General features: G+C 57.3%; 1 protein-coding gene across 5 annotated transcripts in view; it reads left to right on the top strand.

Moving 5' to 3' along the window:
* The window catches only part of lamb2l (laminin, beta 2-like), a 235382-nt gene that overhangs the window by 109974 nt on the left and 97650 nt on the right, over nt 1-27758 (top strand). For all 5 annotated transcript variants that reach the window (XM_059943876.1, XM_059943875.1, XM_059943878.1 and 2 more), the window contains 5 exons: nt 12605-12668; nt 14046-14248; nt 18044-18164; nt 23727-23915; nt 25372-25551. In XM_059943876.1, coding sequence (XP_059799859.1) covers nt 12605-12668; nt 14046-14248; nt 18044-18164; nt 23727-23915; nt 25372-25551 — 757 coding nt within the window. The remainder of the gene's footprint in view (nt 1-12604; nt 12669-14045; nt 14249-18043; nt 18165-23726; nt 23916-25371; nt 25552-27758) is intronic.

Here is a 27758-nt window from a genome sequence, read left to right as displayed (position 1 = left end):
TACTGAGGGAGGGTCACACTGAGGGAGGGGTGGTGAGGGAGGGTCACACTATGGAAGGGGTGGTACTGAGGGAGGGTCACACTGAGGGAGGGGTGGTGAGGGAGGGTCACACTGTGGGAGGGGTGGTACTGAGGAAAGTCACACTGAGGGAGGGGTGGTGAGGGAGGGTCACACTGAGGGAGGGGTGGTGAGGGAGGGTCACACTGTGGGAGGGGTGGTACTGAGGAAAGTCACACTGAGGGAGGGGTGGTGAGGGAGGGTCACACTGTGGGAGGGGTGGTACTGAGGAAAGTCACACTGAGGGAGGGGTGGTGAGGGAGGGTCACACTGAGGGAGGGGTGGTGAGGGAGGGTCACACTGAGGGAGGGGTGGTGAGGGAGGGTCACACTATGGAAGGGGTGGTACTGAGGGAGGGTCACACTGAGGGAGGGGTGGTGAGGGAGGGTCACACTGTGGGAGGGGTGGTACTGAGGAAAGTCACACTGAGGGAGGGGTGGTGAGGGAGGGTCACACTGAGGGAGGGGTGGTACTGAGGAAAGTCACACTGTGGTGGGAGGGGCAAGGTTCCACCTTCTATGCTCAGTGATCTCTGAGAAGTACATATGACATAAAACACAGCCATCCGGATTATGACCAGCACCCTTCCCTCACCAGAAAAATAGTTAAGTTAGTCAACTGATGCCTTCTCTGGGATCTTGCTGTGCACTCAATGCTTGCCCGAGGCAGTCTACTGGCAGTGGGCCTCAGTCGGCACACTGGCGCAGTCTTTGAGTGATGTGTTTATTTAACACCTCCTCCCCCAGCAAACGTTATTAATTACCTTTCCTGAACTTGGCAACCAGGCAGCAGTGTATCACAGACCCGCGACATTTGCACCAGACTCATCACTGCCTTGGGGACGTTAAAGAGCAGAGTAAAATACCACAGCAGATCGTCTACTGTTAACATGGGTGAGAAGCTGGTTCTGGGCCAAGTAGTGGGGGTTGACAGTAGAGTTAGATTGAACAACACGCACACGTAGTGTGGCGGAATAATCTCCACCTTGCTGAGGCCAGGCAACACCATCTCTTCCTGCTTCAACAGGACCCTAATGTCAACTCAACTCTGTACTCTCTCCCGTGCTCTGCCACAACCCTCACCCCATACTGCTCGATTCCACCTACTGCCCAACATCCACAAACCTGACTATCTGAATAGGCCCATAACCTCTGCCACTTCCTGCCCCACTGAACTCGTGTCTGCATACCTTGACTCCATTTTGTCCCGCTTCGTTCGCTCCCTTCCCTTGACACTCCACACAGTCTCGTTCGGTCCCTTCCCTTGACACTCCACACAGTCTCGTTCCCTCCCTTCCCTTGACACTCCACACAGTCTCATTCCCTCCCTTCCCTTGACACTCCACACAGTCTCGTTCGGTCCCTTCCCTTGACACTCCACACAGTCTCGTTCCCTCCCTTCCCTTGACACTCCACACAGTCTCGTTCGGTCCCTTCCCTTGACACTCCACACAGTCTCGTTCCCTCCCCTTCCCTTGACACTCCACACAGTCTCGTTCGGTCCCTTCCCTTGACACTCCACACAGTCTCGTTCCCTCCCTTCCCTTGACACTCCACACAGTCTCGTTCGGTCCCTTCCCTTGACACTCCACACAGTCTCGTTCCCTCCCTTCCCTTGACACTCCACACAGTCTCGTTCGGTCCCTTCCCTTGACACTCCACACAGTCTCGTTCGGTCCCTTCCCTTGACACTCCACACAGTCTCGTTCGGTCCCTTCCCTTGACACTCCACACAGTCTCGTTCCCTCCCTTCCCTTGACACTCCACACAGTCTCGTTCCCTCCCTTCCCTTGACACTCCACACAGTCTCGTTCCCTCCCTTCCCTTGACACTCCACACAGTCTCGCTCGCTCCTTTCCCTTGACACTCCACACAGTCTCGTTCGGTCCCTTCCCTTGACACTCCACACAGTCTCGTCCGGTCCCTTCCCTTGACACTCCACACAGTCTCATCCGGTCCCTTCCCTTGACACACCACACAGTCTCGTTCGGTCCCTTCCCTTGACACACCACACAGTCTCATTCCCTCCCTTCCCTTGACACTCCACACAGTCTCGTTCCCTCCCTTCCCTTGACACTCCACACAGTCTCGTTCCCTCCCTTCCCTTGACACTCCACACAGTCTCGTTCCCTCCCCTTCCCTTGACACTCCACACAGTCTCGTTCGGTCCCTTCCCTTGACACTCCACACAGTCTCGTTCCCTCCCTTCCCTTGACACTCCACACAGTCTCGTTCCCTCCCTTCCCTTGACACTCCACACAGTCTCGTTCGGTCCCTTCCCTTGACACTCCACACAGTCTCGTTCCCTCCCGTCCCTTGACACTCCACACAGTCTCGTTCGGTCCCTTCCCTTGACACTCCACACAGTCTCGTTCGGTCCCTTCCCTTGACACTCCACACAGTCTCGTTCGGTCCCTTCCCTTGACACACCACACAGTCTCATTCCCTCCCTTCCCTTGACACTCCACACAGTCTCGTTCCCTCCCTTCCCTTGACACTCCACACAGTCTCGTTCCCTCCCTTCCCTTGACACTCCACACAGTCTCGTTCCCTCCCCTTCCCTTGACACTCCACACAGTCTCGTTCGGTCCCTTCCCTTGACACTCCACACAGTCTCGTTCCCTCCCTTCCCTTGACACTCCACACAGTCTCGTTCCCTCCCTTCCCTTGACACTCCACACAGTCTCGTTCGGTCCCTTCCCTTGACACTCCACACAGTCTCGTTCCCTCCCGTCCCTTGACACTCCACACAGTCTCGTTCGGTCCCTTCCCTTGACACTCCACACAGTCTCGTTCGGTCCCTTCCCTTGACACTCCACACAGTCTCGTTCGGTCCCTTCCCTTGACACTCCACACAGTCTCGTTCGGTCCCTTCCCTTGACACTCCACACAGTCTCGTTCGGTCCCTTCCCTTGACACTCCACACAGTCTCGTTCGGTCCCTTCCCTTGACACTCCACACAGTCTCGTTCGGTCCCTTCCCTTGACACTCCACACAGTCTCGTTCGGTCCCTTCCCTTGACACTCCACACAGTCTCGTTCCCTCCCTTCCCTTGACACTCCACACAGTCTCGTTCCCTCCCTTCCCTTGACACTCCACACAGTCTCGTTCGGTCCCTTCCCTTGACACTCCACACAGTCTCGTTCCCTCCCTTCCCTTGACACTCCACACAGTCTCGTTTGCTCCCTTCCCTTGACACTCCACACAGTCTCGTTCGGTCCCTTCCCTTGACACTCCACACAGTCTCGTTCGGTCCCTTCCCTTGACACTCCACACAGTCTCGTTCGGTCCCTTCCCTTGACACTCCACACAGTCTCGTTCGGTCCCTTCCCTTGACACTCCACACAGTCTCGTTCCCTCCCTTCCCTTGACACTCCACACAGTCTCGTTCGGTCCCTTCCCTTGACACTCCACACAGTCTCGTTCGGTCCCTTCCCTTGACACTCCACACAGTCTCGTTCGCTCCCTTCCCTTGACACTCCACACAGTCTCGTTCGGTCCCTTCCCTTGACACTCCACACAGTCTCGTTCGGTCCCTTCCCTTGACACTCCACACAGTCTCGTTCACTCCCTTCCCTTGACACTCCACACAGTCTCGTTCCCTCCCTTCCCTTGACACTCCACACAGTCTCGTTCGGTCCCTTCCCTTGACACTCCACACAGTCTCGTTCGGTCCCTTCCCTTGACACTCCACACAGTCTCGTTCGGTCCCTTCCCTTGACACTCCACACAGTCTCGTTCGCTCCCTTCCCTTGACACACCACACAGTCTCGTTCGGTCCCTTCCCTTGACACTCCACACAGTCTCGTTCGGTCCCTTCCCTTGACACTCCACACAGTCTCGTTCCCTCCCTTCCCTTGACACTCCACACAGTCTAGTTCACTCCCTTCCCTTGACACTCCACACAGTCTCGTTCCCTCCCTTCCCTTGACACTCCACACAGTCTCGTTCGGTCCCTTCCCTTGACACTCCACACAGTCTCGTTCGGTCCCTTCCCTTGACACTCCACACAGTCTCGTTCCCTCCCTTCCCTTGACACACCACACAGTCTCGTCCGGTCCCTCACTTGACACTCCACACAGTCTCGTTCCCTCCCTTCCCTTGACACTCCACACAGTCTCGTTCCCTCCCTTCCCTTGACACTCCACACAGTCTCGTTCCCTCCCTTCCCTTGACACTCCACACAGTCTCGTTCGGTCCCTTCCCTTGACACTCCACACAGTCTCGTTCCCTCCCTTCCCTTGACACTCCACACAGTCTCGTTCCCTCCCTTCCCTTGACACTCCACACAGTCTCGTTCCCTCCCTTCCCTTGACACTCCACACACTCTCGTTCACTCCCTTCCCTTGACACCCCACACAGTCTCGTTCAGTCCCTCACTTGACACACCACACAGTCTCGTTCGGTCCCTTCCCTTGACACTCCACACAGTCTCGTTCCCTCCCTTCCCTTGACACTCCACACAGTCTCGTTCGCTCCCTTCCCCTGACACTCCACACAGTCTCGTTCGGTCCCTTCCCTTGACACTCCACACAGTCTCGTTCGCTCCCTTCCCTTGACACTCCACACAGTCTCGTTCGGTCCCTTCCCTTGACACTCCACACAGTCTCGTTCGGTCCCTTCCCTTGACACACCACACAGTCTCGTTCGGTCCCTTCCCTTGACACACCACACAGTCTCGTTCGGTCCCTTCCCTTGACACTCCACACAGTCTCGTTCGGTCACTTCCCTTGACACTCCACACAGTCTCGTTCACTCCCTTCCCTTGACACTCCACACAGTCTCGTTCGGTCCCTTCCCTTGACACTCCACACAGTCTCGTTCCCTCCCTTCCCTTGACACTCCACACAGTCTCGTTCCCTCCCTTCCCTTGACACTCCACACAGTCTCGTTCGGTCCCTTCCCTTGACACTCCACACAGTCTCGTTCGCTCCCTTCCCTTGACACTCCACACAGTCTCATTCGGTCCCTTCCCTTGACACTCCACACAGTCTCGTTCGGTCCCTTCCCTTGACACTCCACACAGTCTCATTCGGTCCCTTCCCTTGACACTCCACACAGTCTCGTTCGGTCCCTTCCCTTGACACTCCACACTGTCTCGTTCGCTCCCTTCCCTTGACACTCCACACAGTCTCGTTCGGTCCCTTCCCTTGACACTCCACACAGTCTCATTCGGTCCCTTCCCTTGACACTCCACACAGTCTCGTTCCCTCCCTTCCCTTGACACTCCACACAGTCTCGTTCCCTCCCTTCCCTTGACACTCCACACAGTCTCGTTCAGTCCCTTCCCTTGACACTCCACACAGTCTCGTTCGGTCCCTTCCCTTGACACTCCACACAGTCTCGTTCCCTCCCTTCCCATGACACTCCACACAGTCTCGTTCAGTCCCTTCCATTGACACTCCACACAGTCTCGTTCGGACCCTTCCCTTGACACTCCACACAGTCTCGTTCACTCCCTTCCCTTGACACTCCACACAGTCTCGTTCACTCCCTTCCCTTGACACTCCACACAGTCTCGTTCAGTCCCTCACTTGACACACCACACAGTCTCGTTCGGTCCCTTCCCTTGACACTCCACACAGTCTCGTTCCCTCCCTTCCCTTGACACTCCACACAGTCTCGTTCGGTCCCTTCCCTTGACACTCAACACAGTCTCGTTCGCTCCCTTCCCTTGACACTCCACACAGTCTCGTTCGCTCCCTTCCCTTGACACTCCACACAGTCTCGTTCGGTCCCTTCCCTTGACACTCCACACAGTCTCGTTCCCTCCCTTCCCTTGACACTCCACACAGTCTCGTTCACTCCCTTCCCTTGACACTCCACACAGTCTCGTTCGGTCCCTTCCCTTGACACACCACACAGTCTCGTTCGGTCCCTTCCCTTGACACTCCACACAGTCTCGTTCGGTCCCTTCCCTTGACACACCACACAGTCTCGTTCGGTCCCTTCCCTTGACACTCCACACAGTCTCGTTCCCTCCCTTCCCTTGACACTCCACACAGTCTCGCTCGGTCCCTTCCCTTGACGCTCCACACAGTCTCGTTCCCTCCCTTCCCTTGACACTCCACACAGTCTCGTTCATTCCCTTCCCTTGACACTCCACACAGTCTCGTTCAGTCCCTCACTTGACACACCACACAGTCTCGTTCGGTCCCTTCCCTTGACACTCCACACAGTCTCGTTCCCTCCCTTCCCTTGACACTCCACACAGTCTCGTTCGGTCCGTTCCCTTGACACTCCACACAGTCTCGTTCGCTCCCTTCCCTTGACACTCCACACAGTCTCGTTCGCTCCCTTCCCTTGATACTCCACACAGTCTCGTTCGGTCCCTTCCCTTGACACTCCACACAGTCTCGTTCGGTCCCTTCACTTGACACTCCACACAGTCTCGTTCGGTCCCTTCCCTTGACACTCCACACAGTCTCGTTCGGTCCCTTCCCTTGACACTCCACACAGTCTCGTTCGGTCCCTTCCCTTGACACACCACACAGTCTCGTTCGGTCCCTTCCCTTGACACTCCACACAGTCTCGTTCACTCCCTTCCCTTGACACTCCACACAGTCTCGTTCGGTCCCTTCCCTTGAAACTCCACACAGTCTCGTTCCCTCCCTTCCCTTGACACTCCACACAGTCTCGTTCGCTCCCTTCCCTTGACACTCCACACAGTCTCGTTCGGTCCCTTCCCTTGACACTTCACACAGTCTCGTTCACTCCCTTCCCTTGACACTCCACACAGTCTCATTCCCTCCCTTCCCTTGACACTCCACACAGTCTCGTTCGCTCCCTTCCCTTGACACTCCACACAGTCTCGTTCCCTCCCTTCCCTTGACACTCCACACAGTCTCGTTCGGTCCCTTCCCTTGACACTCCACACAGTCTCGTTCGGTCCCTTCCCTTGACACTCCACACAGTCTCGTTCGGTCCCTTCCCTTGACACACCACACAGTCTCGTTCGGTCCCTTCCCTTGACACTCCACACAGTCTCGTTCGGTCCCTTCCCTTGACACTCCACACAGTCTCGTTCGGTCCCTTCCCTTGACACTCCACACAGTCTCGTTCCCTCCCTTCCCTTGACACTCCACACAGTCTCGTTCGCTCCCTTCCCTTGACACTCCACACAGTCTCGTTCCCTCCCTTCCCTTGACACTCCACACAGTCTCGTTCGCTCCCTTCCCTTGACACTCCACACAGTCTCGTTCGGTCCCTTCCCTTGACACTCCACACAGTCTCGTTCGGTCCCTTCCCTTGACACACCACACAGTCTCGTTCGGTCCCTTCCCTTGACACTCCACACAGTCTCGTTCCCTCCCTTCCCTTGACACTCCACACAGTCTCGTTCACTCCCTTCCCTTGACACTCCACACAGTCTCGTTCACTCCCTTCCCTTGACACTCCACACAGTCTCGTTCACTCCCTTCCATTGACACTCCACACAGTCTCGTTCGGTCCCTTCCCTTGACACTCCACACAGTCTCGTTCCCTCCCTTCCCTTGACACTCCACACAGTCTCGTTCGGTCCGTTCCCTTGACACTCCACACAGTCTCGTTCGCTCCCTTCCCTTGACACTCCACACAGTCTCGTTCGCGCCCTTCCCTTGACACTCCACACAGTCTCGTTCGGTCCCTTCCCTTGACACTCCACACAGTCTCGTTCGGTCCCTTCCCTTGACACTCCACACAGTCTCGTTCGGTCCCTTCCCTTGACACTCCACACAGTCTCGTTCGGTCCCTTCCCTTGACACACCACACAGTCTCGTTCGGTCCCTTCCCTTGACACTCCACACAGTCTCGTTCACTCCCTTCCCTTGACACTCCACACAGTCTCGTTCGGTCCCTTCCCTTGAAACTCCACACAGTCTCGTTCCCTCCCTTCCCTTGACACTCCACACAGTCTCGTTCGGTCCCTTCCCTTGACACTCCACACAGTCTCGTTCGGTCCCTTCCCTTGACACACCACACAGTCTCGTTCGGTCCCTTCCCTTGACACTCCACACAGTCTCGTTCACTCCCTTCCCTTGACACTCCACACAGTCTCGTTCGGTCCCTTCCCTTGAAACTCCACACAGTCTCGTTCCCTCCCTTCCCTTGACACTCCACACAGTCTCGTTCGGTCCCTTCCCTTGACACTTCACACAGTCTCGTTCACTCCCTTCCCTTGACACTCCACACAGTCTCATTCCCTCCCTTCCCTTGACACTCCACACAGTCTCGTTCGCTCCCTTCCCTTGACACTCCACACAGTCTCGTTCCCTCCCTTCCCTTGACACTCCACACAGTCTCGTTCGCTCCCTTCCCTTGACACTCCACACAGTCTCGTTCGGTCCCTTCCCTTGACACTCCACACAGTCTCGTTCGGTCCCTTCCCTTGACACACCACACAGTCTCGTTCGGTCCCTTCCCTTGACACTCCACACAGTCTCGTTCGGTCCCTTCCCTTGACACTCCACACAGTCTCGTTCGGTCCCTTCCCTTGACACTCCACACAGTCTCGTTCCCTCCCTTCCCTTGACACTCCACACAGTCTCGTTCGCTCCCTTCCCTTGACACTCCACACAGTCTCGTTCCCTCCCTTCCCTTGACACTCCACACAGTCTCGTTCGGTCCCTTCCCTTGACACTCCACACAGTCTCGTTCGGTCCCTTCCCTTGACACTCCACACAGTCTCGTTCGGTCCCTTCCCTTGACACACCACACAGTCTCGTTCGGTCCCTTCCCTTGACACTCCACACAGTCTCGTTCCCTCCCTTCCCTTGACACTCCACACAGTCTCGTTCACTCCCTTCCCTTGACACTCCACACAGTCTCGTTCACTCCCTTCCCTTGACACTCCACACAGTCTCGTTCACTCCCTTCCATTGACACTCCACACAGTCTCGTTCGGTCCCTTCCCTTGACACTCCACACAGTCTCGTTCCCTCCCTTCCCTTGACACTCCACACAGTCTCGTTCCCTCCCTTCCCTTGACACTCCACACAGTCTCGTTCCCTCCCTTCCCTTGACACTCCACACAGTCTCGTTCCCTCCCTTCCCTTGACACTCCACACAGTCTCGTTCGGTCCCTTCCCTTGACACTCCACACAGTCTCGTTCGGTCCCTTCCCTTGACACTCCACACAGTCTCGTTCCCTCCCTTCCCTTGACACTCCACACAGTCTCGTTCACTCCCTTCCCTTGACACTTCACACAGTCTCGTTCCCTCCCTTCCCTTGACACTCCACACAGTCTCGTTCGCTCCCTTTCCTTGACACACCACACAGTCTCGTTCGGTCCCTTCCCTTGACACTCCACACAGTCTCGTTCGGTCCCTTCCCTTGACACTCCACACAGTCTCGTTCCCTCCCTTCCCTTGACACTCCACACAGTCTAGTTCACTCCCTTCCCTTGACACTTCACACAGTCTCGTTCCCTCCCTTCCCTTGACACACCACACAGTCTCGTTCGGTCCCTTCCCTTGACACTCCACACAGTCTCGTTCACTCCCTTCCCTTGACACTCCACACAGTCTCGTTCACTCCCTTCCCTTGACACTCCACACAGTCTCGTTCGGTCCCTTCCCTTGACACTCCACACAGTCTCGTTCCCTCCCTTCCCTTGACACTCCACACAGTCTCGTTCCCTCCCTTCCCTTGACACTCCACACAGTCTCGTTCGGTCCCTTCCCTTGACACTCCACACAGTCTCGTTCGCTCCCTTCCCTTGACACTCCACACAGTCTCGTTCGGTCCCTTCCCTTGACACTCCACACAGTCTCGTTCGGTCCCTTCCCTTGACACTCCACACAGTCTCGTTCGGTCCCTTCCCTTGACACTCCACACAGTCTCGTTCGGTCCCTTCCCTTGACACTCCACACAGTCTCGTTCGGTCCCTTCCCTTGACACTCCACACAGTCTCGTTCGGTCCCTTCCCTTGACACACCACACAGTCTCGTTCGGTCCCTTCCCTTGACACTCCACACAGTCTCGTTCACTCCCTTCCCTTGACACTCCACACAGTCTCGTTCGGTCCCTTCCCTTGAAACTCCACACAGTCTCTTTCCCTCCCTTCCCTTGACACTCCACACAGTCTCGTTCGGTCCCTTCCCTTGACACTCCACACAGTCTCGTTCGGTCCCTTCCCTTGACACACCACACAGTCTCGTTCGGTCCCTTCCCTTGACACTCCACACAGTCTCGTTCACTCCCTTCCCTTGACACTCCACACAGTCTCGTTCGGTCCCTTCCCTTGAAACTCCACACAGTCTCGTTCCCTCCCTTCCCTTGACACTCCACACAGTCTCGTTCGGTCCCTTCCCTTGACACTTCACACAGTCTCGTTCACTCCCTTCCCTTGACACTCCACACAGTCTCGTTCCCTCCCTTCCCTTGACACTCCACAGTCTCGTTCGCTCCCTTCCCTTGACACTCCACACAGTCTCGTTCCCTCCCTTCCCTTGACACTCCACACAGTCTCGTTCGCTCCCTTCCCTTGACACTCCACACAGTCTCGTTCGCTCCCTTCCCTTGACACTCCACACAGTCTCGTTCGGTCCCTTCCCTTGACACACCACACAGTCTCGTTCGGTCCCTTCCCTTGACACTCCACACAGTCTCGTTCGGTCCCTTCCCTTGACACTCCACACAGTCTCGTTCGGTCCCTTCCCTTGACACTCCACACAGTCTCGTTCCCTCCCTTCCCTTGACACTCCACACAGTCTCGTTCGCTCCCTTCCCTTGACACTCCACACAGTCTCGTTCCCTCCCTTCCCTTGACACTCCACACAGTCTCGTTCGCTCCCTTCCCTTGACACTCCACACAGTCTCGTTCGCTCCCTTCTCTTGACACTCCACACAGTCTCGTTCGGTCCCTTCCCTTGACACTCCACACAGTCTCGTTCGGTCCCTTCCCTTGACACACCACACAGTCTCGTTCGGTCCCTTCCCTTGACACTCCACACAGTCTCGTTCCCTCCCTTCCCTTGACACTCCACACAGTCTCGTTCACTCCCTTCCCTTGACACTCCACACAGTCTCGTTCACTCCCTTCCCTTGACACTCCACACAGTCTCGTTCACTCCCTTCCATTGACACTCCACACAGTCTCGTTCGGTCCCTTCCCTTGACACTCCACACAGTCTCGTTCCCTCCCTTCCCTTGACACTCCACACAGTCTCGTTCCCTCCCTTCCCTTGACACTCCACACAGTCTCGTTCCCTCCCTTCCCTTGACACTCCACACAGTCTCGTTCCCTCCCTTCCCTTGACACTCCACACAGTCTCGTTCGGTCCCTTCCCTTGACACTCCACACAGTCTCGTTCGGTCCCTTCCCTTGACACTCCACACAGTCTCGTTCCCTCCCTTCCCTTGACACTCCACACAGTCTCGTTCACTCCCTTCCCTTGACACTTCACACAGTCTCGTTCCCTCCCTTCCCTTGACACTCCACACAGTCTCGTTCGCTCCCTTTCCTTGACACACCACACAGTCTCGTTCGGTCCCTTCCCTTGACACTCCACACAGTCTCGTTCGGTCCCTTCCCTTGACACTCCACACAGTCTCGTTCCCTCCCTTCCCTTGACACTCCACACAGTCTAGTTCACTCCCTTCCCTTGACACTTCACACAGTCTCGTTCCCTCCCTTCCCTTGACACACCACACAGTCTCGTTCCGTCCCTTCCCTTGACACTCCACACAGTCTCGTTCACTCCCTTCCCTTGACACTCCACACAGTCTCGTTCACTCCCTTCCCTTGACACTCCACACAGTCTCGTTCGGTCCCTTCCCTTGACACTCCACACAGTCTCGTTCCCTCCCTTCCCTTGACACTCCACACAGTCTCGTTCCCTCCCTTCCCTTGACACTCCACACAGTCTCGTTCGGTCCCTTCCCTTGACACTCCACACAGTCTCGTTCGCTCCCTTCCCTTGACACTCCACACAGTCTCGTTCGGTCCCTTCCCTTGACACTCCACACAGTCTCGTTCGGTCCCTTCCCTTGACACTCCACACAGTCTCGTTCGGTCCCTTCCCTTGACACTCCACACAGTCTCGTTCGGTCCCTTCCCTTGACACTCCACACAGTCTCGTTCGCTCCCTTCCCTTGACACTCCACACAGTCTCGTTCGGTCCCTTCCCTTGACACTCCACACAGTCTCATTCGGTCCCTTCCCTTGACACTCCACACAGTCTCGTTCCCTCCCTTCCCTTGACACTCCACACAGTCTCGTTCCCTCCCTTCCCTTGACACTCCACACAGTCTCGTTCACTCCCTTCCATTGACACTCCACACAGTCTCGTTCGGTCCCTTCCCTTGACACTCCACACAGTCTCGTTCCCTCCCTTCCCTTGACACTCCACACAGTCTCGTTCCCTCCCTTCCCTTGACACTCCACACAGTCTCGTTCGGTCCCTTCCCTTGACACTCCACACAGTCTCGTTCCCTCCCTTCCCTTGACACTCCACACAGTCTCGTTCGGTCCCTTCCCTTGACACTCCACACAGTCTCCACACAGTCTCAGGGCAGCACGTGGGTATGAACGTCTTTGCATTAATCCTGTGTCTCCTCGCTGCAGGTTATTTATAAAGTCCTGGATCCAGCTGTCAAAGTGGATGATCCCTACAGCCTGGAAATTCAAGGTGACCTGGGGGGAACTTTCTGCTGGACAGATAATTTCTCTATGGCTTGGTAACATTCATTTCACAGCTGCCCAACCACACTGGCACAAGGAAGTGATCTCGGGATCGAGTCCCTGCACTGACATCAGCCCCAACCCTTCTGATTGGCAGAGAAGTAGATCGGCAGTCGTTGTGTCGGGTTTGGATTGGCTGTCGTTGGGTCGGGTTTGGATTGGCTGTCGTTGGGTCGGGTTTGGATTGGCTGTCGTTGGGTCGGGTTTGGATTGGCTGTCGTTGGATCGGGTTTGGATTGGCTGTCGTTGGATCGGGTTTGGATTGGCTGTCGTTGGGTCAGATTGGCTTTAGATTGGGTGTAACAATTTGGTTGTATTTATGACCTATCGTGTCCAAACCTCACCTCTCAGTCATTCTGTTTCTGGAGTGGAGAATTCCAGCTGTTTGACCTCCTCTGGCTGTTTGACTTCTCTTCTAACTGATTGATCTCTTCTATCTGTTTGAACTTTCCTTCTGGCTGTGCAACTCCTTTCAGCTTTTCAAACTTGCAGCCTCTCAGTTCTGGCGTTATCGCTGATTAGTTCTTGCAGGTTCAATGGTATTCAACTCTCCCAGCAAGATCTGGCCCTGCTGCATAGGCACAATTAACCTTTGTAACCCTCACAAAGAGAGAGAGGGACAGGGCCACGCAGTTTATTGAATTATATTCGGGTTTATCGTCACTGAATATTGCCTGGATGTAGAGAGAGAGACAGGGCCACAGAGTTTACTGAATCACGCTCAGGTTCATTATCACTGACATGTCGTTACATTTGCTCTTTTGTGGAAGCAGTGCAGTGCAAGACCTAACAAAAATTGGAAGTTACAATAAGAAATATTAAAAACAGAGTGCAAATAGTGAGCAAAATGGTGAGGTGGTGTCCATTGGTCATTGCCCCTGCAGACATCCGATGGTGCAGGGGAAAAAGCTGGTCCTGACACATGGGGCGTGTGTCCTCAGGCTCCTGTAATGTTAGTAATGAGGGGAGGGCCCTTAATGATGGAGCCAACCCTTCTTGAGGCATCACTTCTGAAGATATCCTTGATGGTCAGGAGGATTGTGCCCAAGGTGGAGTTGGCTTGAGTCTGTAGCTTTTCCAGATCCCGTGCAGTGGCTGCTTCATACCAGACAGTGACAAAAGCAGCCAGAACGCTCTCCACTGTATATCTATAGAAAACATTCCAAATCTCCTCACGCTCCCAATGAAGCACAGTCGCTGTCATACCTCTTTGTAATCGCATCAATACGTTGGTCCGAGGCTGAAAGAGCAGTGCGAGGATCACACCCTCTGATCTCCCGGCCCTCAGTCGCCCACCTTCTCATCTCCCTTCCCCCACCTGCAGATCTGCTGAGAATCACGAACTTAAGGATCCGCTTGACCAAGCTGCACACGCTGGGTGACAACCTCTTGGACCAGCGGCCCGAGGTCCTGCAGAAGTATTATTACGCCATCTATGAGCTGGTGCTGCGGGGAAGCTGCTTTTGTTACGGGCACGCCTCCGAGTGCTCTCCCGTGGCAGGGATCCAACGAGGCGAGCTGGGAATGGTAAGATCCCACTGACCAACTGCTAGGCTTCTGTTTGGTCTTCATACGGCTCCCCCTCGTCTGCATGTCACCCAGACTACGCCTAGACTTTTGGTCTCCAAATTTGAGGAAGGACATTCTTGCTATTGTGGGAGTGCAGCGTAGGTTCACAAGGTTAATTCCCAGAATGGCAGGACTGTCATATGTTGAAAGATTGGAGCGACTGGGCTTGTACACACTGGAATTTAGAAGGATGAGAGGGGATCTGATTGAAACATATAAGATTATTAAGGGATTGGACACGCTGGAGGCAGGAAGCATGTTCCCGCTGATGGATGAGTCCAGAACTAGAGGCCACAGTTTAAGAATAAGGGGTAGACCATTTAGAACAGAGATGCAGAAAAACTTTTTCACCCAGAGAGTGGTGGATATGTGGAATGCTCTGCCCCAGAAGACAGTGGAGGCCAAGTCTCTGGATGCATTCAAGAGAGAGTTAGATAGAGCTCTTATAGATAGCGGGGTCAAGGGATATGGAGAGAGGGCAGGAATGGGGTACTGATTGTGTATGATCAGCCATGATCACAGTGAATGGCAGTGCTGGCTAGAAGGGCCGAATGGCCTATCCCTGCACCTATTGTCTATTGTCTATAGACACCCAGACTGGCACCCCAGGGTGTCACCAAAGCTGTACTGCACTGCAGGAGATGTCAGGGTCTAACCACCAACAAGAGAAAATCTGCAGACGCTGGAAATCTGGAGCAACACACACAAAATGCTGGGGGATCTCAGCAGGTCAGGCAGCACCTATGGGAATGAATGAACAGTCAACGTTTCAGGCCAAGACCCTTCATTGGGACTGGAAAGGAAGGCAGGAAGAAACCAGAATAAGAGCTGGCAGATGATAGGGGAGACCAGTTGAGGGGGTTAGGTGGGTGGAAGGGGGAGGGGGATGAATGAAGAAGCTGGGAGGTGATAGATGGAAAGGCAAAGGGCTAAAGAAGAAGGAATATGATAGGAGATGAGAGTGGACCATTGGAGAAATGGAAGGAGGTGAGGAACCAGAGGGAGGTGATGTGCAGGTGAGAAGAGAAGGTGGGAGTTGGAGGGAATCTCCTCAGTCCAGGGGCTCCTGTGGATGAACTGTAGGTACTGGCATTGCCTCTAATGACTACATCCCCGAGTCAAAGTTCAATGTAAATTTATTATCCAAGTACATCAATGTCACCATGACCCCCTGGAGATTCACTTCCTTGTGGGCGTACACAGTAGATCTTAAGAAACACAATAGAATCAATGAAATAAAAACACACAACCTATGCATACAGCCAACAAATTATGTAAATGCAAAAAAGAAAAAGAAAACAACAATAATTAATAAATAAGTAATACATACTGAGATTTTCAGTTGTCAAATCCTTGAACGGGAGTCCGTAGCTTGTGGAATCGGTTCAGTGCTGAGGTGAGTGAAGATAGCCACACTGGTTCAGGAGACGGACGGCTGAGCTGTAATTACCGTCAGCACAATGCAGAACCTTTGGCCCATCTAAAACAGACAAACTAGGTTCTGAAGATGCTGGAAATCCAGAGTTACGCAGACTAAAGCTGGAGGAACTGGCAGCTCATTTCATACACTCACCACCCTCTGGGTGAAGCTGTTGTCCCACAGGTTCCTTTCAAAGTCCAGGTCATTTTTATTATCAAAGTACATAAATGTCCCCAAATACAACCCTGAGATTAATTTTCTGTGGGCACACTCAGTAGATCGATAGAGTTGTGACTATAACAGGATCAATCAGATTGCAGAAGAGAACAAACGGTGCAAATGCAAATATAATTAAATAGCAATAAATAACAAGAACATGAAATAAGAAGATAAACAGTCCTGAAAGTGAGATCATTGGTTGTGGGGAAGTGAGCAGTTACCCCTTTGTTCAAGAGCCTGATGGCTGAGGGGTAATAATTGTTCTTAAACCAACATGATGTGAGTCCTAAGGCTCCTGTACCTTCTACCTGATGACAGAAGTGAGAAAAGAGCGTGGCCTGGGTGGTGAGGGTCTTTGATGATGATTAAATCTTCCCCTCTCACCTTAAAGCTGTTCCCTCTGGTTCTGGATTCCACAAATCTGGGAAAAAGGTGAAGTGTTCACCATACCCCTCATGATTTTACACATTCGGTGAATCAGTGACTATTTAAAACATCTCAAAAGAAATCCCTGGGCTGTGGAACACTCTCAGTAATTAATGCAATCGCCCTGCACTGGGGAGTAACTGGGGAGTAATTGATGCAATCGCCCTGCACTGGGGAGTAACTGGGGAGTAATTAATGCAATCGCCCTGCACTGGGGAGTAACTGGGGAGTAATTGATGCAATCGCCCTGCACTGGGGAGTAACTGGGGAGTAATTGATGCAATCGCCCTGCACTGGGGAGTAACTGGGGAGTAATTGATGCAATCGCCCTGCACTGGGGAGTAACTGGGGAGTAATTGATGCAATCGCCCTGCACTGGGGAGTAACTGGGGAGTAATTGATGCAATCGCCACGGCAGAGTACAGGGCACCCTAGCTCGACCTGACTAGCTCGACATCTGTTCTTAAAGGGACTTCTGCTCAGAACTATACAGACAAAAATTCTCTCTATATTTATATTTCTCAGGCAAACAAGACCGCAGTTATTCACTGATTCATAAGAGAATCATCGATCCATCAAAGATGCCCCACAAGTTGACAGGGTAGCTAAGAAGCCTTTGTTAGTCGGGGGATTGAGGTCGAGAGCCGTGAGATAACGTAACAGCTCTATAAAACTCTGGTTAGACTGAGTGTCGTGTTCAGCTCGAGCTGCCTCTTTACAGAAGGATGTGAAGCTTTAGAGAGGGTCTCTACTCTCCACTGCCTCCATCTCTGCTGGTGTTCCGGGCTTCCTCCATCGTGTCAGCAGTCTGGTGTTCACTACTGCCAGTCGTGCAAGTCCTGCGTGGAGTCTCAAGAGCACCGTCACACTCAGATGCAGAAAGATTCTTCTTTGTTGTTTCCGTAACACTTTTGTTTGACCAGTCAGGGTTGTTAGTCCTGAGCTGAACCCCCGAACCTGGAGGACCGGTGGACCACTCTTAGTCTGGCCTCTGCCCTTTGACCTGTTTATCATGGGTGACCCTACCAAGAGCCAAAGCATAAAGCCCTGACTCCAGCCAACAGAGCTCTCCAGGTCAATGAGGCACACAAGCCTCCAAACCCTACAACCAGGTTGTGGTCCTCTTGGAAGTTAGAGAGGGAGCAGAGGAGATTCACCAAGATGGTGCCTGGATTAGAGAGCATGTCTTATCAGAACAGCTCGAGCGATCTGGGCTGAGAGACAGAGGTGTTCACAATCATCAGGCACAGATAGAATGGACTTTCAGAGACTTCTCCCAGAGCAGAAATGGCTAATATCGGGGGCAAAATTTTAAGGTGACTGGAGGAAAATGTGGCGGGGGGGGTGAGAGGGAGGTTTTTACAGACTGGAGGGTGTGTGGAACACACGCCAGGGGTGGTGGCAGAGGCAGGTGCGTTACGGACATTTAAGAGACTTAGATAGACACGAGGACGATAGCGAAGTAGAGGGATATGAGAGAGGGAAGGGTTAGATTGATCTTAGAGTAGGGTCAAAGGTGGGTACAATAGTGCAGGTCAAAGAGCCTGTACAGGTTGGTCATTGTTCCATTGTCTATGTTGAAGAATAGAGGTTAAAGATTCGAAATCCTCAGCCAAAGTTTAAGAGCAGTGGTGCAATTAGATTTCTGCGATGACTGACTGATCCCAGTCATTTCTTCATTCATTCAGATTCACGGCAGATGTATCTGTAAACACAACACCAAAGGGTTAAACTGTGAACAGTGCATGGACTTCTACCATGAGGTGCCCTGGAGACCAGCAAAGGCTGATAATCCACACGCCTGCAAAGGTTTGCAGTCTGTCACTCCCCATGCACACGAGTCACTCCCCCTGCACACGAGTCACTCCCCCCACTCCCCGTGCACACGAGTCACTCCCCCTGCACACGAGTCACTCCCCCTGCACACGTGTCACTCCCCCCACTCCCCCTGCACACGTGTCACTCCCCCCACTCCCCCTGCACACGTGTCACTCCCCCCACTCCCCCTGCACACGTGTCACTCCCCCCACTCCCCCTACACACGTGTCACTCCCCCCACTCCCCCTGCACACGAGTCACCCCCCCCACTCCCCATGCACACGAGTCATTCCCCATGCACACGTGTCACTCCCCCCACTCCCCCTACACACGTGTCACTCCCCCCACTCCCCGTGCACACGAGTCACCCCCCCCACTCCCCATGCACACGAGTCATTCCCCGTGCACACGAATCACTCCCCCTGCACACGTGTCACTCCCCCAACTCACCGTGCACACGAGTCACTCCCCCCACTCACCGTGCACACGAGTCACTCCCCCCACTACCCCTGCACACGAGTCACTCCCCCCACTCCCCGTGCACACGAATCACTCCCCCTGCACACGAGTCACTCCCCCTGCACACGTGTCACTCCCCCTGCACACGTGTCACTCCCCCTGCACACGAGTCACTCCCCCTGCACACGTGTCACTCCCCCCACTCCCCCTGCACACGTGTCACTCCCCCCACTCCCCCTGCACACGTGTCACTCCCCCCACTCCCCCTGCACACGTGTCACTCCCCCCACTCCCCCTACACACGTGTCACTCCCCCCACTCCCCCTGCACACGAGTCACCCCCCCCACTCCCCATGCACACGAGTCATTCCCCATGCACACGTGTCACTCCCCCCACTCCCCCTACACACGTGTCACTCCCCCCACTCCCCGTGCACACGAGTCACCCCCCCCACTCCCCATGCACACGAGTCATTCCCCATGCACACGAGTCACTCCCCCCACTCCCCGTGCACACGAATCACTCCCCCTGCACACGTGTCACTCCCCCAACTCACCGTGCACACGAGTCACTCCCCCCACTCACCGTGCACACGAGTCACTCCCCCCACTACCCCTGCACACGAGTCACTCCCCCCACTCCCCGTGCACACGAATCACTCCCCCTGCACACGTGTCACTCCCCCCACTCCCCGTGCACACGAGTCACTCCCCCCACTCACCGTGCACACGAGTCACTCCCCCCACTACCCCTGCACACGAGTCACTCCCCCCACTCCCTGTGCACACGAGTCACTCCCCGTACACACGAGTCACTCCCCCCACTCCCTGTGCACACGAGTCACTCTCCTCACTACCCCTGCACACGACTCACTCCCCCACTCCCCGTGTATATGAGTCACCCCCCCACTCCCCGTGCACTCGAGTCACTCCCCACACTCCCCATGCACACGAGTCACTCCCCCCACTCCCCGTGCACATGAGTCACTCCCCCCACTCCCTGTGCACACAAGTCACTCTCCTCACTCCCCCTGCACACGAGTCACTCCCCCCACTCCCTGTGCACACGAGTCACTCCCCTCACTCCCTGTGCACACGAGTCACTCTCCACACTCCCCCTGCACATGAGTCACTCCCCCCACTCCCCGTGCACACGAGTCACTCCCCCCACTCCCCGTGCACACGAGTCACTCCCCCCACTCCCTGTGCACACGAGTCACTCCCCGTGCACACAAATCACTCCCCCCACACCCCGTGCACACGAGTCACTCCCCCCACTCCCCATGCACACGAGTCACTCCCCCACTCCCCGTGTATATGAGTCACCCCCCCACTCCCCGTGCACTCGAGTCACTCCCCCCACTCCCCATGCACACGAGTCACTCCCCCCACTCCCCATGCACACGAGTCACTCCCCCACTCCCCATGTATATGAGTCACCCCCCCACTCCCCGTGCACTCGAGTCACTCCCCCCACTCCCCATGCACACGAGTCACTCCCCCCACTCCCCCTGCACACGAGTCACTCCCCCCACTCCCTGTGCACACGAGTCACTCCCCCCACTCCCTGTGCACACGAGTCACTCTCCACACTCCCCCTGCACATGAGTCACTCCCCCCACTCCCCGTGCACACGAGTCACTCCCCGTGCACACGAGTCACTCCCCCCACTCCCCGTGCACATGAGTCACTCCCCCCACTCCCTGTGCACACGAGACACTCCCCGTGCACACAAGTCACTCCCCCCACACCCCGTGCACATGAGTCACTCCCCCCACTCCCCATGCACACGAGTCACTCCCCCACTCCCCATGCACGCGAGTCACTCCCCCCACTCCCCGTGCACACGAGTCACTCCCCCCACTCCCCATGCACACGAGTCACTCCCCCACTCCCCGTGCACACGAGTCACCCCCCCCACTCCCCGTGCAAACGAGTCACTCCCCCCACTCCCTGTGCACACGAGTCACCCCCCGTGCACACAAGTCACTCCCCCCACTCCCCGTGCACACGAGTCACTCCCCCACTCCCCATACACACGAGTCACTCCCCCCACTCCCCATACACACGAGTCACTCCCCCCACTCCCCATGCACACGAGTCACTCCCCCACTCCCCATGCACACGAGTCACTCCCCCACTCCCCGTGTATATGAGTCACCCCCCCACTCCCCGTGCACTCGAGTCACTCCCCCCACTCCCCGTGCACACAAGTCAATCCCCCCACTCCCCATGCACACGAGTCACTACCCCACTCCCCGTGTATATGAGTCACCCCCCCACTCCCCGTGCACTCGAGTCACTCCCCCCGCTCCCCTTGCACACGAGTCACTCCCCCCACTCCCCATGCACACGAGTCACTCCCCCACTCCCCATGCACACGAGTCACTCCCCCACTCCCCGTGTATATGAGTCACCCCCCCACTCCCCGTGCACTCGAGTCACTCCCCCCACTCCCCGTGCACACAAGTCAATCCCCCCACTCCCCATGCACACGAGTCACTACCCCACTCCCCGTGTATATGAGTCACCCCCCCACTCCCCGTGCACTCGAGTCACTCCCCCCACTCCCCTTGCACACGAGTCACTCCCCCCACTCCCCGTGCACACGAGTCACTCCCCCCACTCCCCGTGTATATGAGTCACCCCCCACTCCCCGTGCACTCGAGTCACTCCCCCCACTCCCCGTGCACACGAGTCACTCCCCCACTCCCCATGCACACGAGTCACTCCCCCACTCCCCGTGTATATGAGTCACCCCCCCACTCCCCGTACACACGAGTCACTCCCCCCACCCCCCGTGCACACGAGTCACTCCCCCCACTCCCCGTGCACACGAGTCACTCCCCCCACTCCCCATGCACACGAGTCACTCCCCCACTCCCCGTGTATATGAATCACCCCCCCACTCCCCGTGCACTCGAGTCACTCCCCCCACTCCCCATGCACACGAGTCACTCCCCCCACTCCCCGTGTATATGAGTCACCCCCCCACTCCCCGTGCACTCGAGTCACTCCCCCCACTCCCCATGCACACGAGTCACTCCCCCCACCCCCCGTGCACACGAGTCACTCCCCCCACTCCCCGTGCACACGAGTCACTCCCCCCACTCCCCATGCACACGAGTCACTCCCCCACTCCCCGTGTATATGAGTCACCCCCCCACTCCCCGTGCACTCGAGTCACTCCCCCTCTCCCCATGCACACGAGTCACTCCCCATGCACGCGAGTCACTCCCCCCACTCCCCGTGCACACGAGTCACTCCCCCCACTCCCCATGCACACGAGTCACTCCCCCACTCCCCATGTATATGAGTCACCCCCCCACTCCCCGTGCACTCGAGTCACTCCCCCCACTCCCCATGCACACGAGTCACTCCCCCCACTCCCCATGCACACGAGTCACTCCCCCACTCCCCGTGTATATGAGTCACCCCCCACTCCCCGTGCACTCGAGTTACTCCCCCCACTCCCCATGCACACAAGTCACTCCCCCACTCCCCGTGCACACAAGTCACTCCCCCACTCCCCCTGCACACGAGTCACTCCCCCCACTCCCCATGCACACGAGTCACTCCCCCCACTCCCCGTGCACACGAGTCACTCCCCCCACTCCCCGTGCACACAATTCACTCCCCCACTCCCTGTGCACATCAGTCACTCCCCCCACTCCCCGTGCACACGTGTCACTCCCCCCACTCCCCGTGCACTCGAGTCACTCCCCCCACTCCCCGTGCACGCGAGTCACTCCCGCACTCCCCGTGCACACGAGTCACTCCCCCACTCCCCGTGCACACGAGTCACTCCCCCCACTCCCCGTGCACACGAGTCACCCCCCCCCACTCCCCGTGCACACGAGTCACTCCCCCACTCCCCGTGCACACGAGTCACTCCCCCCACTCCCCGTGCACACGAGTCACTCCCGCACTCCCCGTGTACACGAGTCACTCCCCCACTCCCCGTGCACACGAGTCACTCCCCCCACTCCCTGTGCACACCCTTGCCCCTGCTCTGTGTTCATGAACCACTTTCACTCCTTCCTTGTGTTCACAAACTGTTCCCTGTATTTACAAACCACTCCCAATGTTTAGGGACCTTTCCCCATGTATGCAAACCAGTCTGCCTGTTCAGAAAGCAATTCCATCCCGGCCCTGTGCCCGTGGACCGTTCTCACCCTGTGCCCCGGACCGCTCTCACCCTGTGCCCACGGACCGTTCTCACCCTGTGCCCACGGACCGTTCTCACCCTGTGCCCACGGACCGCTCTCACCCTGTGCCCACGGACCGTTCTCACCCTGTGCCCGTGGACCGTTCTCACCCTGTGCCCACGGACCGTTCTCACCCTGTGCCCACGGACCGTTCTCACCCTGTGCCCGTGGACCGTTCTCACCCTGTGCCCGTGGACCGTTCTCACCCTGTGCCCGTGGACCGTTCTCACCCTGTGCCCACGGACCGTTCTCACCCTGTGCCCGTGGACCGTTCTCACCCTGTGCCCGTGGACCGTTCTCACCCTGTGCCCGTGGACCGTTCTCACCCTGTGCCCGTGGACCGTTCTCACCCTGTGCCCGTGGACCGTTCTCACCCTGTGCCCGTGGACCGTTCTCACCCTGTGCCCGTGGACCGTTCTCACCCTGTGCCCGTGGACCGTTCTCACCCTGTGCCCGTGGACCGTTCTCACCCTGTGCCCGTGGACCGTTCTCACCCTGTGCCCGTGGACCGTTCTCACCCTGTGCCCGTGGACAATTCTCACCCTGTGCCCACGCACCGTTCTCACCCTGCGCCCAGTTCTCACCCTGTGCCCACGCACCGTTCTCACCCTGTGCCCACGGACCGTTCTCACCCTGTGCCCACGCACCGTTCTCACCCTGTGCCCACGCACCGTTCTCACCCTGTGCCCGTGGACCGCTCTCACCCTGTGCCCACGGACCGTTCTCACCCTGTGCCCACGGACCGTTCTCACCTGTGCCCGTGCACCGTTCTCACCCTGTGCCCGTGCACCGTTCTCACCCTGTGCCCGTGGGCCGCTCTCACCCTGCTCGTTTCATCACTGAGAGTGTGTCTGACCTGCTGCCTCTCTCTCCCTCTCCCCACCAGCCTGTAACTGCAATAACCACTCCAGCCGGTGCCACTTCGACATAGCGGTGTACCGCGCTACGGGGAACGTGAGTGGCGGTGTTTGTGACGACTGTCTCCACAACACCATGGGCAGGAACTGCGAGCTCTGCAAACCCTTCTACTACCGCAACCCGACGGCGGACATCCGGTCTGAGGATACCTGCATCCGTGAGTGTGTCCCTGAGGCTGTGGGCTGTGTGACTCCGTCTCGGCTCGTGCCATCTGCTGTCCCACCTGGAAAGGGTGCAGGGGAGGGCTGCTCATTGTTCCAAGGGAGGGGATTCCAGTCTTCAAGGAGAAGATTCAGGGATTCAGATTAATTGATTTATCATGTGTACTTTGAAACACACAGTCAGATGGGACCTTTGCATGCACAGCCACACAGCCTCAGGATGTGCTGGGGGCAGTTTGCTGACGTTGCCACACATTCTGGTGCCAACAAAACATGCCCTCTGATGCACCATCAATAACTCTCAGAGACGTGAGGCGAGATACAGGCTTTTATTGGCTGGAGGAAAGAACAAGCAGCAATTGACCACCACACTACATCCTGGAGACTGAGGCTGGGGCGGAGTCCCCAATCGCCTTTGTACCAGGGTCCGTGGGAGAAGCCACGGTCTGTGGGAGGAGCCACAGGAGCAGTCAGTGGGGGGGGGGGGGGGGGTGTCCAGACTGGTATACGTAGTTCACCACACCCACAGTGTTCACGTTAAATACACCCAGTGACTTGGTCTCCACAGTTGACCGTGGCAATGAGTTCCACAGATTTACCATCCTCTGCCTGAAGAAATTCCTCCTCATCTCTGCTCTAAAGGGATGCCCTCCTATTCTGAGGCAGTACCTTCCAGTCCGAGACTTCTCCACAACAGGAAACATCCTCTCCACATCCACTCTACCTCGGGCTTTCAATATTTAATAGGTTTCAGTGAGATCCCCCTCATTCTTCTCAACTCCAGTGAGTACAGGCCCAGAGCCAACAAACACTCCTCATATGTTAACCCTTTCATTCTTGGAATTATTCTCATGAACCCTGTGGACCCTCTGCAATACCAGCACTTCTCCTCTTAGATATTGAGCCTAAAACTGCCCCAAGTACGATCTGCCCAGTGCCTTATAAATCCTCAGCATCACATCCCTGCTCTTGTACTCTAGACCTCTGGAAATGAATGCTAACGTTGCATTTGCCTTCCTCACCACCGACTCTTCCTGGAAGCTAACATTTAAAAAGCAAACACGAGGAAATCTGCAGATGCTGGAAATTCAAACAATAACACACACAAAATGCTGGTGGAACACAGCAGGCCAGGCAGCATCTATAGGGAGAAGCACTGTTGACGTTTTGGGCCGAGACCCTTCGTCAGGACTAACCCAAAGGAAAGATAGTAAGAGACTTGAAAGCAAGATGCTGGAGAAATCCCATACATTGGACAGAGCATCTACAGATGCTGCCTGACCTGCCATGTTCCTCCAGTGTCTATAGGACAAGGGTAGCTGGGTGGGGCGGGAGGTTACTGACTGTTTCTCCCATCCCGTGCCGTGGGGAGAGGGATTGTCTGCTGCGTTCTGCCATCTCCCTCCCCTCCTGACCGTGGGGTCTCATTGGCTTCCTATGTCTGTGTGGCAGCATGTGACTGTGACCCGGTGGGGTCCCTGGAGGGAGGGCTCTGTGACAGCGACACTGACCTGGACTACGGGGTGATCGCTGGCCAGTGCCGCTGCAAGGAGAACGTGCAGGCCGCTCGCTGTGACCGCTGCAAGGATGGGTTTTACGGTCTGAGCCTGAACAACCCACAGGGCTGCACAGGTAGGTACCCCTCCATCCCCACGAGTGGCAGGGCAGTACACACTGCTGACCCGACCCATCACACCAGCCGCTCAGTGTGAGGGGGGTCCCCGCTAGATGGTGAACGGGCAGGGAGGGGTCCCCGCTGGATGTTAATCGGGCAGGGAGGGGTCCCCCGGATGGCGGTCGGGCAGGGAGGGTCCCACTGGATGGGGGTTGGGCAGGGAGGGGTCCCCCTGGATGGTGATCGGGCAGGGAGGGGTCCCACTGGATGGTGATCGGGCAGGGAGGGGTCCCACTGGATGGTCGGGCAGGGAGGGGTCCCACTGGATGGGGGTCGGGCAGGGAGGGGTCCCACTGGATGGTCGGGCAGGGAGGGGTCCCACTGGATGGGGGTCGGGCAGGGAAGGGTCCCACTGGATAGGGGTCGGGCAGGGAAGGGTCCCCGCTGGATGGAGGTCGGGCAGGGAGGGGTCCCACTGAATGGTCGGGCAGGGAGGGGTCCCACTGGAGGGGGGTCAGGCAGGGAGGGGTCCCACTGGATGGTCGGGCAGGGAGGGGTCCCCCCTGGATGGAGTTCGGGCAGGGAAGGGTCCCATTGGATGGAGGTCGGTCAGGGAGGGGTCCCCACTGGATGGTCGGGCAGGGAGGGAAGGGTCCCACTGGATGGTGATCGGGCAGGGAGGGGTCCCCACTGGATGGTGGTCGGGCAGGGAGGGGTCCCACTGGATGGTGGTCGGGCAGGGAGGGGTCCCCCCTGGATCGGGATCCGGCAGGGAGGGGTCCCCCCTGGATGGTGATCGGGCAGGGAGGGGTCCCACTGGATGGTGGTCGGGCAGGGAGGGGTCCCACTGGATGGTGGTCGGGCAGGGAGGGGTCCCCCCTGGATCAGGATCGGGCAGGGAGGGGTCCCCCCTGGATGGGGGTCGGGCAGGGAGGGGTCCCCCCCGGATGGTGATCGGGCAGGGAGGGGTCCCACTGGATGGGGGTCATGCAGGGAGGGGTCCCCCCGGATGGTGGTCGGACAGGGAGGGGTCCCCACTGGATTGGGATCAGGCAGGGAGGGGTCCCCACTGGATGGTGGTCGTGCAGGGAGGGGTCCCCCCTGGATGGTGGTCGTGCAGGGAGGGGTCCCCACTGGATCGGGATCGGGCAGGGGGGGGTCCCCACTGGATGGTGGTCGGGCAGGGAGGGGTCCCACTGGATGGTTGGGCAGGGAGGGGTCCCACTGGATGGTTAGGCAGGGAGGGGTCCCACTGGATGGTGGTCGGGCAGGGATGGGTCCCCCCTGGATGGTGATCGGGCAGGGAGGGGTCCCCCCTGGATCGGGATCGGGCAGGGAGGGGTCCCCACTGGATGGTGATCGGGCAGGGAGGGGACCCCCCTGGATGGAGTTCGGGCAGGGAAGGGTCCCATTGGATGGAGGTCGGTCAGGGAGGGGTCCCCACTGGATGGTCGGGCAGGGAGGGAAGGGTCCCACTGGATGGTGATCGGGCAGGGAGGGGTCCCCACTGGATGGTGGTCGGGCAGGGAGGGGTCCCCACTGGATGGTGGTCGGGCAGGGAGGGGTCCCACTGGATGGTGGTCGGGCAGGGAGGGGTCCCCCCTGGATCGGGATCCGGCAGGGAGGGGTCCCCCCTGGATGGTGATCGGGCAGGGAGGGGTCCCACTGGATGGTGGTCGGGCAGGGAGGGGTCCCACTGGATGGTGGTCGGGCAGGGAGGGGTCCCCCCTGGATCAGGATCGGGCAGGGCGGGGTCCCCCCTGGATGGGGGTCGGGCAGGGAGGGGTCCCCCCCGGATGGTGATCGGGCAGGGAGGGGTCCCACTGGATGGGGGTCGTGCAGGGAGGGGTCCCCCCGGATGGTTGTCGGACAGGGAGGGGTCCCCACTGGATTGGGATCAGGCAGGGAGGTGTCCCCACTGGATGGTGGTCGTGCAGGGAGGGGTCCCCCCTGGATGGTGGTCGTGCAGGGAGGGGTCCCCACTGGATCGGGATCGGGCAGGGGGGGGTCCCCACTGGATGGTGGTCGGGCAGGGAGGGGTCCCACTGGATGGTTGGGCAGGGAGGGGTCCCACTGGATGGTTAGGCAGGGAGGGGTCCCACTGGATGGTGGTCGGGCAGGGATGGGTCCCCCCTGGATGGTGATCGGGCAGGGAGGGGTCCCCCCTGGATCGGGATCGGGCAGGGTCCCCACTGGATGGTGATCGGGCAGGGAGGGGTCCCCC

This window comes from Hypanus sabinus, chromosome 19, assembly GCF_030144855.1.
Source record: "Hypanus sabinus isolate sHypSab1 chromosome 19, sHypSab1.hap1, whole genome shotgun sequence".
Taxonomy (NCBI): domain Eukaryota; kingdom Metazoa; phylum Chordata; class Chondrichthyes; order Myliobatiformes; family Dasyatidae; genus Hypanus; species Hypanus sabinus.
This window is presented reverse-complemented; position numbering and strand designations above follow the sequence as displayed.